Source organism: Sinocyclocheilus grahami, unplaced genomic scaffold (genome assembly GCF_001515645.1).
Source record: "Sinocyclocheilus grahami isolate Dianchi unplaced genomic scaffold, SAMN03320097.WGS_v1.1 scaffold175.1, whole genome shotgun sequence".
NCBI classification, from domain to species: domain Eukaryota; kingdom Metazoa; phylum Chordata; class Actinopteri; order Cypriniformes; family Cyprinidae; genus Sinocyclocheilus; species Sinocyclocheilus grahami.
This window is the reverse complement of record NW_015505354.1, coordinates 1,098,739-1,112,588: the sequence shown is the minus strand read 5'-3', so window position 1 is coordinate 1,112,588 and position 13,850 is coordinate 1,098,739. Positions and strand designations below refer to the sequence as shown.

The 13,850-nt window shown below is 35.7% G+C and overlaps 1 protein-coding gene and 1 long non-coding RNA gene across 3 annotated transcripts in view; one reads left to right on the top strand and one right to left on the bottom strand.

Annotated features, from left to right (window-relative positions):
- Positions 1–10,652: 10,652 nt before the first annotated feature.
- Positions 10,653–13,850, bottom strand: part of LOC107593687 (protein transport protein Sec61 subunit beta-like) — a 10,572-nt gene continuing 7,374 nt past the window's right edge. Inside the window, exon 4 of one of the 2 annotated variants that reach the window (XM_016283533.1) lies at positions 10,653–11,038. In XM_016283533.1, the coding sequence (XP_016139019.1) occupies positions 10,951–11,038 (88 nt within the window). In that variant the 3' untranslated portion in view covers positions 10,653–10,950. Of the gene's footprint in view, positions 11,039–11,128; positions 11,228–13,850 lie in introns of those variants that run through there. The other variant, XM_016283534.1, reaches the window with a different exon arrangement.
- Positions 10,894–11,180, top strand: LOC107593688 (uncharacterized). The gene is made up of 2 exons (XR_001610110.1): positions 10,894–10,939; positions 11,129–11,180. It is a non-coding gene; the product is annotated as an uncharacterized lncRNA (long non-coding RNA).

Below are 13,850 nucleotides of genomic sequence, written 5' to 3'. Positions count from 1 at the left end.
CTTTCTTTGATGAAAGGCACATAAATGGTCTTGATTATTAATTGACTAATTTGATTATTAATACATATTATATGGTAGACATGTTTGAGCTCATATTGAGGCATTTGACTTGGTGCACACTTAGTAAAGTTCTTGAGATCACTTCTGAAATTTAGAGGAGACAAATGTGAGAGCTCCCAGGTCTTTAGTGTAGGAGAAAAATCTGAGCACAGTGTGTGATGTTGTTGAGACCTCTTCTAAACTTTAGAGAAGACAGACACATGTGAGAGATCCAGAGTCTCTAGCTAAGGAGAAAAATCTGAGCACAGTGTGTGATGTTGTTGAGATCTCTTCTAAAGCTTTAAAAGAGACAAACGTGAGAGATCCAGCATCTCTAGCTAAAGAGAAAAATCTGAGCACAGTGTGTGATGTTGTTGAAATCTTGTTTGAAGCATTGGAGGAGACAAATATGAGACCACTGGAGTCTTTAGATTAGGAGAAAAATCTGAGCATGGTGTGTGATGTTGTTGAGATCTCTTCTAAACTTTAGAGGAGAAAAATGTGAGAGATCCATAATCTCTAGTTAAGGAGAAAAATCTGAGCACAGTGTGTGATGTTGTTGAGATCTCTTCTAAATTTATTTAATTTTCTTCCCTCTGGTTAGCTTTCATGTCTTCATGTCATTTATCCACACCATTTCAATCAAAGACAATACATGCATTGTCATATTTGAAGTTGTTTTATGTAGACAGGGTTTTATTGCACAATGATTTAACAGAGGAAACCATAACCTATATTTACATACACGCAAAAATGGGCTGTACAAGACAAGATTTTAATGCTAAACAAAGCAACAAAAAAACACTGGTATAGTGTTACATTTGTTAAAAAAGGTATTGCTCTTATACTAAACATCTTGCACTTGCAAGTCCTTTCTAGTGTGTTTGGAAAATGTGGTGTATACAATGCTGGACATTGAAGATAAATTTAAACATTTAAACTAGTAACCCTTGATGTTCTGAAATGTTTAATGCTATTTAAATGATAGTTTTAGTATTTACAATATTAGTAAAAGTTTAACGTAACTAAAACTAAACTGAAGACATCTTAAGACAAAGCTGATATCTCAGCGAGACATATAAGAGAATCAGCCCTTAGTATCCTAAGTGTAGAGCGATGTTTTTCAGAGCTATAGCCTTGTGGGCAGCACATCGACGTGAAGCACAACTGCACTTCAAACAGCATGGGTTTGAATCCCAGCTATAGGTACTTTCCTGCTCCTGTTCAATTCTCAACTGTCCAATTGTTTCCTGTCTGTACTCCTACTGTCCTGACCATTGAAGGTGAAAACCCCCAATAAAAGCAACCTCTGAGTAGTAAAAGCTTGCAAGAGATTACAGCAAAACAATAAAGAGATCTCCGATGTTTCTCTCCCATTGTCATTTTGGATTCCTTTCTTTCAGAACTTTCTCATTTCTCAGTTGTGTCTTTTATTTCTCCTAAGGATTTTTAGGAGAGACATCTGATACACTGTTGAGACTAAAATGAGAAATACATGAGAATCACAACTAAGTCTCCTGAGGTTAGAATGAGCACCGCTGAGCGTTATTAAAACAGTTGTGCTGCTTTATATTTTATATTTGTATCCATGATACAAAATAAGATGATTCAAAAGAACAGTATTTTTTTGAAATGCAAATCTTTTGTGATATTATAAATGTCTTTACCATCACTTTTGATGAATTTAATGCATCCTTGCTGACTCAAAATATTAATTTCCATCAAAAACCTTTTGAACTGTAGTATATTGAAATCCTTGGATATTCAAGTCAGAACTTTCTGGACTAATTAAAACGTTCAACTTAAAAGAATTCAACCGAGACCATGTCTAAAATCCCCAGATACGCTTTGACTCTGCTGACTGTAGATGAATCAAACTGATTTTCCATAACGCATAAAATCAAGAGTGTCCTTTCATCTGCTTTTGTAGCAACTGAAGAAGCTTGTTCATGTGAGAATGCATTATACACACACCTCATGTTGTAACATACATATACAAACATATTCTCAGTATGCTTCTTTCTTTCGCAGAGTCAGAGTAAAAAATTAAATAAAAAACTGTTGGGGTTATTTTTATAAAGGGGAACGGGGGTCAGATTTATTTAAAATTTAAATAAATATTAAAATTATTTAAGATTTATATGTGGTAAGCTTTCCATGTACAAAGAAAACAGATGAGGGATAAATTAGAAGAGTGAGAGATACTGTACTGCACTGGACAAGGGGAGAGGAAGGACAGAGAGCAGGACAGTGTGTGTGAGACGTGACAGTGACACCCTGGTCCTGCGCCCATCCCCTGTCCCGTGACATCACAGGCTGATGCTGGCTGGGACAGCAAGGAAACACACATGCACACTCATGCTTTCATAACCCCTATCTCGTGACTGTCTCTAAAGCATTACAACAGTCACGTCTGTTTAGACATGTGAAAATTGAGAGAGAGAGAGAGAGAGAGAGAGCAATTTGGTCTGTTAGGAACTTGGGAGTCATTTCCTCAGTTTTGATAACGAATTCCTTAGATATTTAATGCAGTTCACTTCATTTTTAAGCAATAGTTAACCCAAAAATTTAAATGTTGTCATAATTTACTCACCCTCATGCTTTCTAACAACAGAAGACTGTGAAAAACAGGAATACAAAAAAAGTCCATATATGCTATGTTTTTGTTTGTTTGTTTTTACTTTTTCTGAACTTTTTAAAGTTTTACAAAATCATGAAAAGAAAATATTAGTATTTTGGTAACACTTTACAATAAGGTTCATTAGTTAAACATTAGTTAATGTATTAACTAACATGAACTAACCATGAGCAATACATTTGTTACTGTATTTACTAATCTACGCTCACGTTAGTTAATAAAAATACAGATGTTCATTGTTAGTTCATGTTAGTTTACAGTACATTAACTAATGTTAACAAGATTTTAATAATGTATTAGTAAATGTTGAAATTAACATTAACAAAGATCAATAAACGCTGTATAAGTGCAGTTCATTATTAGTTCATGTTAACTAATGTAGTTAACTAATTAACCTTATTGTAAAGTGTTACCATTATTTCAAACAATGGAGGAATCAATAAATACCAATAACTTTTGGAACAATTGGAACACTCTCTATAGACCACAAAAGGATTAAAAATGAGAACATATGGAGGACACACTTTGAAAATCTGTACAAAACAACTGAAACAAATCCTGCTCGAAATGAAATAAAAACCAAATTAGAAATCCTGAAATAAAAAATTAAAGACAATCAGAATCCCCTGGATTTCCCAATCACAGTAAATTAGCTAACAGACAGACTACATGCACTAAAACCCAACAAAGCATGTGGCATCGACGGAATATTAAACCAAATGATCAAACACACAAATAATCAATTCAAAACTGCAATAACCAAATTATTCAACATTGTTTTAAATGTTGAAATTAACATTAACAAAGATCAATAAACGCTGTATAAGTGCAGTTCATTATTAGTTCATGTTAACTAATGTAGTTAACTAATTAACCTTATTGTAAAGTGTTACCAGTATTTTATTAGTGTTATTTTGGTATTCTTTATATACTATTATATTATTTGGTAATATTTTGAATAAGCCATTAATTTTATATTTTCAGTTTTCATTTTGATTTAAATAATTTTGTTATGTGCTTTCATCATTAGTTTAGTTTTTATATTTCTGTATAGCTTTATTTTTATTTCAGTTGTGTGTTTAGTTTTAGTAATCTTAGTACTTGGACACGGCATCATTTCTCATTTTCATTTAAGTTCAAACTTAGTTAAAAATATATTTTTTATTTTTTTTAAGTTGTCGTGTAATATTTATATTTGATTTGATTTCAAATTTATTTCAATTACCTAAAATAGTTTTTAATTGTTAAGTTGATTTTGTTTTGTTTAACAATTACTAAACTGCAGATAAACAGGAAAAAAACTTTACAAATAAAACATGTAATTCAATAATAAAAAAAGACTAAAATAATACAATTGTGCTATCAATTAATGTGTGACACATGGCTTTGACATAAAACAGTGCACGCAAACACACACGTCTGGTTTACTATCCTTGTTGGGACTTTCCATAGGCGTAATGGTTTTTCTACTGTACAGACTGTATATTCAATAGCCCTACACCAACCCTACACCTAAACCTACCCCTTACAGGACACTTTCTGCATTTTTAGATTTTCAAAAAACTTAATTCTGTGTGTATTCAGGTTTAAGTCCCCACCAGAATAGAAAAACAGGTACACACATCACACACACACACACACACACTTATTTATTTACTTTTTTATACTTTGATTACTTTTTTGATTACTACTTTGACAGCCTACCTTCAGTGAACAGAAAAGCAAACAGAACATTCTGCAAAATATCTCAATTTGTGTCACACTAAAGACAGTTTATAAGGGTTTGAAAGTGCATGAGGGTGAGCAAAGCACCCCTGAAAAACACATTGCATGTGCGTGTTGTCTTGTAAGGGGCTGATTCAGACCCTACAAAATCATGTGTTACAATTGCTGAGGTCTTTAGTGATTTATGGCATGTGTATTTGTGTAAAAGTGCTGAGTGTTTGTTACATAGTCTTGACTTTGGCTCTCTCTCATGAGGCAAGCCCCTCTCATGTCTCACCACCTGACTGGCCTCCTTGAGAGTACTGATGCAGTAGTGGAAAAAAGCAGGCCCTAAAAATAACACTCACACACTCACCCACCTCAGGGATGGGACAGGCACCGTGTGCGGGTGAGAGGGGAGTTAATATTAGAAAGCACATACAGTAATATGAAGAGGGGAGACCGACCGCTTTGCATGCACCATTTTAATCTGTGACTTGGGATCTCCTCGTGCCCCCCAACGTCACACGAACGTAGCGCATTCCTCGGCAGGTCACACGTTCATACATACAAGTGCTCACACACACACTCCGCATTCCAGCGGCAGTCACATGCACTGTATCATCACTGCTGGCGCTACTGCCTCCTCAGCACTCTGTTCCCTGCTATTTCTGTCTGTCTAGACCTGAAAAAAGAAATCAAGAGGAAAAGAGAAAGAAAGGTGGGGGGTATTCGCTCCTCGCTGCCAACAGGATCACATTAGGCCAACTTACTGTCTGTCTGTCTGTCAGGCATCCAGAGTTACAACAGTTCCAGATGATCGGCTGGGTTTGGTTTAAAACACCACCGTGCCAGCTGACGTTTGGCCACGAGCCACTGTTCAAAATGAAGATGTGATGACACCGTTATCACTTTACATCAAATGATTATATTGAGCTCATTGGCTTGCGATCATTTGCTTGTCTTCTGTCAGTTTATCTGCTCTCTTGCTCACATGGCCGTCAGGTTCTCCATTAAAAGGACATTCATTAAACTGCTCTTTTATTTTATTTTATTTTTTATCAGGATATTAAGCAGGCCTCTTGTCACCTTCTCTGATTAATGTTGCATTGAATGCAATGAATCAATGTGTTGGCTGTTAGTTTTGTTTTAGTTTTAGTTGGATTGCATTGCATATAATAAATTTACATAACGCAGTGTTTCCTGCACTGATTTTGGTGTTCTCTAGCTGCTGAATCTTCAGTGTAGTATTGAATGAAAATACAATGAAAATACAGTGTAGTGTGAAACATCTTTCTAATGTCCTTGTGGGCTGCAGAATGATTATCAAACAAACAACTCTTGTGAGACAAAAAAACTAGCGTGACCAGTGTTGTCCAGCTGACAAACAAATGAATCTTATGAACCCATTCTTTTTAGTGAATCAAAACATACAGCACAGTTTAGTCCAACTGATCAATAAATGAGTCTTTTGAGCCAGTTTTTAGTTCATCAAAATGTAAAGTGCAGTGTAGTCTGATTACAGAACAAATGACTCTTATGAGCCTGTTCTTCTTAGTGAATCAAAAAATAAATGTAGTCTGATAACCAAACAAATGACTCTTATGAGATGGTTTCTTTTAGTAAATCAAATTCAGTGGCATGTAGTCCGATTGATGAATAAATGTTTCTTCTGAGCCTGTTTTTAATTAATCAAAATATACAGCACAGTGTAGTTCAACTAATGAACAAATGACTCTTTTGAGCCTGTTTTTAGTGAATCAAAATATAAAGTGCAGTGTACAGTAGTCTGATTATTGAACAACTGACTCTTATGAGTCTGTTTTTTAATAAATCAAAACATACTGCACAATCAGTGTGGTCCAATTGACAAACAAATGACTTTTATGAGCCCGTTATTTTCTGTGAATCTAAACATACAGTACAGTGTAGTTCAACTGACAAACAAATGACTCTTATGAGACAGTTATTTTTAAATCCGGTTAAAAAATATTTTCAAACGCATAGTCTGATTCATGAATAGATGACTCCTATGACCTGACTCTTTTAGTGAATTGTTCATAGTTAATTAAAAAAGACCAGAAGTTATCAGTTTGAATCAGTATGACGAATCCTGACAGAAGGATACTGCAGTTACTGAATCAACATCTGACTCACTGAACTGAATATTCAGTTGCAACCATATCAAAATGCCAAAAATGAAGAAAGATTTCTGTCATTATATATAAGCAATGTCAGCAATGATACATACATACTCAATGTTCTTCTTGTGTGTGTGTGTGTGTCTCAAAGGACCTCAGTAGCATTGGACTTAGTGTAGGATCGATAGCGGCTGTCTCTCCATTGCATGCTTTATCAACCATATGATCCTTTAAAACCAGGCACTCCCCCCCCACCCCCACCCCACACACACACACTCCCGTCATGAAGTTGCTGCTCTTCTCCCACCATTCCACACCAGTTGTCCACTCTGGCTCCCTGAGGAGAGCAGGCAATTCCAATATGGCTCAAACTCATTGAGCCATACACCCTAGCTACACTGCCAGACAAACACACACCGCGCACATGAGGCACGAATGGACAGAGACTGAGAACGAAACAGAAATACACCCAAACATCAGAGACTCAAGGATCAAAGATAGAGATTAATAAAGGAGAACAGCAATCAGCTTTCTTTTTTACTTTAAACACTTCATTCTGAACCATAAATGGGTGAAGGTGTCATAACCACAAAGGGTGTGTGGTATGGGTGATTTTTCAATTAGAGACAAAAAAATTTTTTTAACTTCTTAAATTTATATAAAAAAAAGTGTTTGAAAAGGGAATTTGTACTTTTCACTTTTTCCAAAGAACATAAACGTTATATTTTCTTTCAGTGATTTTGTCTACATTTTTTGTAATGAATAAATGAATACTTAAAAAAATACACTGTCCCCAATTTTGATGTCATTACGCCAAACATTCTACAGAGCGATTTTACAGAAAACAACTTTATATTTAGTTATTACAATTATTTAGTTAATAATAGAAGTGAGATATTGTAACAGTTTGAAGATCAGAAATGTAATCTTGCAGAAATATTTGTACCCCTTTATCAGGTACTTATTCCAATACATTTAACATGGTTTGAAGAAGTCAAGCAAAAATCACCCATATCTATGTGAATGTGCTGGGTCACGACAAATAATTCACATAGATGTCTAATGTGAGCAGACACATGAACATTTAGGGTAACAATTCTGTGATTCTTATCTATTTCCTAAGAACATAGTGAATCTCCTTGGCACAGATCACAATACAGTTTATGTTATGTAAGTCCAAAAATGAAAGAATGCAGGAGGCCCACTTCCTACAGACAAGGAGTGGCTTGCTGCCACTGTGTCTCTTGCTCTACTAATGCAAATGTCACCGTATCATCACCTCATGGCTATTACAAACTCGTCCTCACACTACAGTTCTCTTTCAAGAAGACAAACTGCACTTGCCCGTTTTTATTTCACTTTTTGTATTGTAATTAGACAGTTCAAAAGTTAGACAAGATTCTGCTGTAATATGTGACACACCTGGGTTACTGTGCATGTAAATGCAAGTCTACAGTGTTTCAAATAACACTGGTATGAAGTATGATAATATGGTATCATGAAGTATGGTATGAAGAAATAATCAATGGTATGAAGCATGTTTTGTTTTGACAGAATGGTTTGAAGGGGGCAGGTTAAAGCTGAGCATGACCAGGCCTGTTTGCACCCGATTTTATCACCCATCTCAGGTGTTCCATTACGGAAAAATGTTTTTATATTGGCCATGTATTAGCGACAATGTTTAATACCCTTGTTTTAGCACAATGGATGTCTGACACTTGCGTATGCAAACTTTTATTAAACAACATATTAGCATTTACACTAAGAATGCAGTTTTGTAACATGCGTTTCTGCCTACCTTCAAATGTGGTTTGAATCATCGGATCACAAAGCGTTTTGGACCCCGTTTAGACCTGAATTTAGACCTGACCACTCCCCCCTCTTTCCTGTTCCAAAATTACACAGAATTTCCCCAAGTGGAAGGGTCCACCTTACCAACTTTTGTGGGCGGAGACAAACTGAGCTCTTTCCTGAACCACATCCTCTCAAAATGAGCTAAACCTGCATTTCCACCTTGACTTGTCACTGCTAACCTGGGATTTCCAAACAGATCCGCTCCACTTATGGTTTCCTCCACATCACTCCCTTTTACTTGAAATAATTTCATTCTAATTTTAATTATAACTGAAGTTATATAACTGAATTGATACAGAGAGCGTGTTGAAACTGATATCACTAAAGGACAGCGGTGAACGCTTGACCGCGTGTGTTCTCTGAGGAAACGAGGAAGGAAGTCTGTATATATGTGTATGTGAGTGAGACAGAAATAGAAAGAAAGGTGTCTGCATTGAAAATGAGCCATGTGACCTTTTGAAACTGTGTATATGAGACATCTACATGCAGCTCTTGTTGGTGATATCTGTGAGTGTGTTTCTCTGGGGCTGTCCCTCTACACAGGCAGTGGTTAGAGCTCAGGAAATGGTTACAAGAAAGAAAAATATATAACAGAAAAAAACAATCTTGAGCTGTGAACACGCTCATCTAAACACATCAAATTTCATAGAATTCTGAAAACTTTCAATGGGACTTCCTCTAGTCCATTAATATGCTAGTGGGCACACATTTGTGTGGAAAAAAATACACGGTGCAATATATGAAAAAAAATACATAAGAAATTATAGGCCTAGAGAAAACATTAAAAAAATATTGTTGAAAAAAATACATAATTTCTCGAGTTACAGGACACTTTGTTCTTTAAATGTGTTGTAGACTGTACTGTATATTTACTGTATGCAATTGTATGTTAATGCATTAATCATAAACACTGGATCTCGGCCTAAAGTAGCACATAGAGCCCAGTAGACAACAATTAAAACACACTCCATGAAATCTCTCATACACATCCAAATGCACCAGTCCTTGCCCATATGGATCCATTTTGGATGATGATACTGAGTAATTCTGACTGCGTTGTTAGCTGTTGGGATTAGCACGAACCAGAGGGAAACCTTACTCTCTGATAGGACATGAATAATGAAGAACACCGACTCAGACTCAAAACACTTTCGCACAGACACCGAGAGGCTGTTTAACTCGTAAGAGTGGGTCACAGCGCCTCCTACAGGCTAATCTAATGCAGGTGGGGGGAAATCATGATTGACGTTGAGGCTTCAATTTTATTTGCGGATATTATCAGCAAAAAATATTTTGCATAATCCAGAATAGAAATTCTAAAGGATTTTATTTTTATTTAATTATTTTTTGGTAAACTATGCCCTTTAGCTATTTTTGAATGACATACACTGAGGCAAATGTCGAAATTAAATGGCCTGTTTTGATTTTGAACATTATGTACAACAAGCTCTTTATGTCCTGTAGGTCATTATATACAAAATTAGGTCATTTTTGACGAAGATGTATCTCAGTGTTTCAAATGTAAGAAATATTCGTCCTTTCTTCAAATAAAGATGATTTCTGCCAAACTGTAGGGTTTTAACTGAGGCTACTGCACAAAAGATAAACGAGTCCCTCATTAATTCATATAGCGTGTATATTTCAGTTCTGCCAGTCACTACGAATATTTTAATAGCCACTTGCCTGTTCTTTAAACAGTTCTAGTATTAACCGCAACTCCTTATTTACGTTAAGCGAACTTTACACATTACAGACAAGTTAAACATGTCCAAATTCAAATAAGGAGCTCAGAAGCGAAACTCTATGCCTGGCCTGCAGATAAAGATTTTCTGGTTTCTGGTGTGCTGAGAAACTTGTAAAGACTAGAAAGAAAACTTCCAACCTAGTACAGATCAGGAATATATATGACATTTACAGGCCATTTAAAGCAAAACCGCCTACTATGCAGCTTTGAAATTTGAATAGCTCTGATTTAAAGAAATTCTCCGTTTTTAAAGATCCCTTTGTATATATTTGTTGCAGAGAAAGATTTAGGTTTGCACAGGGACATTTGATTTTGCATTGATGGGACATAGCTGCAGGTTCAATGGAATTGGGGTAATAGCAAATATTGCATCACGCTCAGAGACGGGTGTGCACTAACAGCATGTCTGGAATGCACATTTGCATACAACCCCTTCTTATGCCACAAACTGAAGATATGCAAATTATGCCCTGTGATGCAAATCACACCCTCTCATTTTTTTCCCCCACTGTAGATGAAAGAACAACACCAGTGACGTTTTACAGCATTGTATTGTACAATTTTACATATTAGTTTGTACAAACGTTTAACAAAAAAAAAAATTGTTGTCCTGATCTGGTGAGCAAAAAAAAAAGCAAAAACTCATGGTTTTTAAATGACCAAATGGTTGTAGTGGCTGGGTAAACTTGTGTGGGGGTGAAAACCCCTTGAAACTGAGGTTTTAATAAAGGAAAAGGGATTGGGGTGTTGATGGTCAGAGTTTGGTCCGAGTCCAATGGCTTAAGATTCAGTGACAGGCTTCAGGGTCGAAGTCCAGAGGTCGTGCAGGTTTAGGAGCGGGTGTATTTGCCCCAGATGTGCAGCATGAAAACAGAGGCGATAAAGAGCAGACTCATCACTAAAACTGGTACCGGACCACTGCAACAAGGGAGAAAGAGAAATCAATGGAATTACTGCCAAATCTCATTAGGATCCTTAAAAAAAAAAAATTATATATAGAGTCCAGAGGTCATGCAGGTTTAGGTGCGGGTGTATTTGCCCCAGATGTGCAGCATGAATACAGATGCGATAAAGAGCAGACTCATCACCAAAACTGGAACCGGACCACTGCAACAAGAGAGAACCAGGAATAGATGTAATTACTGCCTAATCATTATTATGAACATTAAAAATGCCATTATGAACATTAAAAAAAACTAAGTCAGTAAGACAGAGGGATCCCATATATATATAGGATAGTCTAAATTCAGTAACTATTTCTCAAATTTCAGTTACAATAAGAGGGGAGATTTAAATAAAAAAGTTCAGCACAAATTTCCTCCCAGTGGACCAATCAGGGTTGCTCGTCTTGATCATGTGATAGAAGACGGGGTAATTAGGATTCTAAATGCTGGCGAGTCGGATACTGTTAACGAGCTAGTCAGAAAATGTGGGGCTTTATTAAAGCAGGAACTGACCATCCCTTGGGTTGCTATGCAGCCGCGTAACCATGCCGACTGAAGGTCCACCCCTCAGGCTTTAATTGATGTGACCTTTTCTGCAGGAACTTTAATTAAGCTCAAAACACACAGACACACACCAAAGCTAAAGAGTGAAAAATACTTCACACACAACTCCACACAGGCTCTCCTACTCTAAGAGACTCTTGACTGTAAATACTGCCACTGTAGACACTCAAATCCATTCAAACATGCTCAGCTAATGCGTTCGTATGGAATGAACAGATGTAACACTACCTATGTAAAACAGTGCTTTAAAAACAAAAACGTGCAAAAAACGCTCCAGAGGAAGACACTATTATAGAAGTTAGCTGCGGAGAGCGAATGGCTCTAAATACAGCACACACACATGTACACAGCTGTAGGAGGGGAAACGGCAGGGGAGACATCAAATAAAGACGGAGGTTGAGCCCATGAGGCCAATTTCCTGTCGTTAAAATTTCATGTTTATCCTTATAAATGCTAAACCTCCCAGAAACCTCTGCCCCTCCCTTTCATGTCACTTCCTGTTGAGCTGAGGGGATGAATTAAAAATGAGCGTCTGTGTTGGTTCTTTGCACATTAAGTATCTCAAATCGTAACCTTAGTTTGTCCTTAAATTAAACAATAAAATGCAATAAAAAAAATTTGTAAAAAAAAAAAAAATCATAATGACTAGCAATAAAAAAGGAAAAATACAGACTGCATATGAGAGCATTACATAATATCAAAATATGATTTTATTAAAAAAAAAAAAAAAAAAAGCACCGATTTAATAATCTGAAAAAGAAAATCTCTGTAATTCAACAATTTTTAATCTAAATTGGCTGTTTAAATTCCTTCTTTATTTCTGCAGTTTATTTTCAAATACATGCCAAGTATATATCTGAATAATAATGTTTCCCCAACAGTACTCACGTCACTGTTTATAAGAATTTTATTAGGAAAACCCCTGCTAAGCAAATAAATAAAATTTTCTTATTCAAGTTTGAGCATGTTTAGGCTCGCAAAAATGCAATTCACTTTGGAGAACAAATATAGCTGCAAGCAGCGATGACGGGCCCAAGCCACGAGTGCAGCCACCACCCCGGTGGCATCAGGAAAACGGTGCACAACGGGCACATGCATTTACAGTAACCCTCTGGCAGTCTGGTTTTAAGGGTTACAGCAATGAAAGGGTTACACTATAACATCAAGAGTGTGAAACACAGACACACACACACAAAGAGAGAGAGAACAATATACAAAACTGTGGTAACACTTTACAATAAGGTTTCAGTTGTTGTTAATTTTATTATTAAAATGTAAAGTTGCATCTGTTAAAATTAGTTAATGTACTGTGAATTAATGAACATTTTTATTAACTAACATCTACAAAGATTAATAAATGCTGTAAAAATATATTGTTCATTGTTAGTTTGTGTTAGTTTATGCATTAAAGTGTTACCAAAACGTTTAATGATCTATAAGCATTTGTGAAATAATTATATAATAAAACCATATTACCAGTAGAGTACATATTAACTTATTTTATGTATTTGTTCATCAATCTAACTAATTGAACTGAGCAGTAAAAGATCAGGTAGGGCTGGGCGATTTTGCAAAAAATTTAAATCTCGATTTTTCCAGAATGTTTGACCGATTTTCAATTTTTTACGATTTTTAACTAGACAACTTGAAAATGTAACTACAACATGATTCAAGTTACTTTTTCTTTATTAACCCTCTAGTTAAAGAAAATTATATTCCAAGTGCAGCACACATGAAGTTGTCAACATGATGTAAATGTTAAACAAATCACTTGTTAAATATCTTTGCAGAAAAGATGCAAAAACTACAACTACATATTGTACAAACTTGTCTTATACAGATTATGTGTTCAGAAATGAGAAATTCTTTTAGAAAATCTCAAAAGTCAAGGAGCTGCTGAAACAGTTCTACTCAGCCGTCATTGAGTCTGTACTGTGCACTTCAATAACTGTCTGGTTTGGTTCAGCAAAAATAAAATAAATAAAATATAAATTCAATGCACACAGACTGAAGTAGTTTAAGTCTTTGGTTCTTTTAATTGTGATGACTTTGGCTCACATTTAACAAAAACCCACCAATTCACTATCTCAACAAATTAGAATACTTCATAAGACCAATAAAAAAAAACATTTTTAGTGAATTGTTGGCCTTCTGGAAAGTATGTTCATTTACTGCACATGTACTCAATACTTGGTAGGGGCTCCTTTTGCTTTAATTACTGC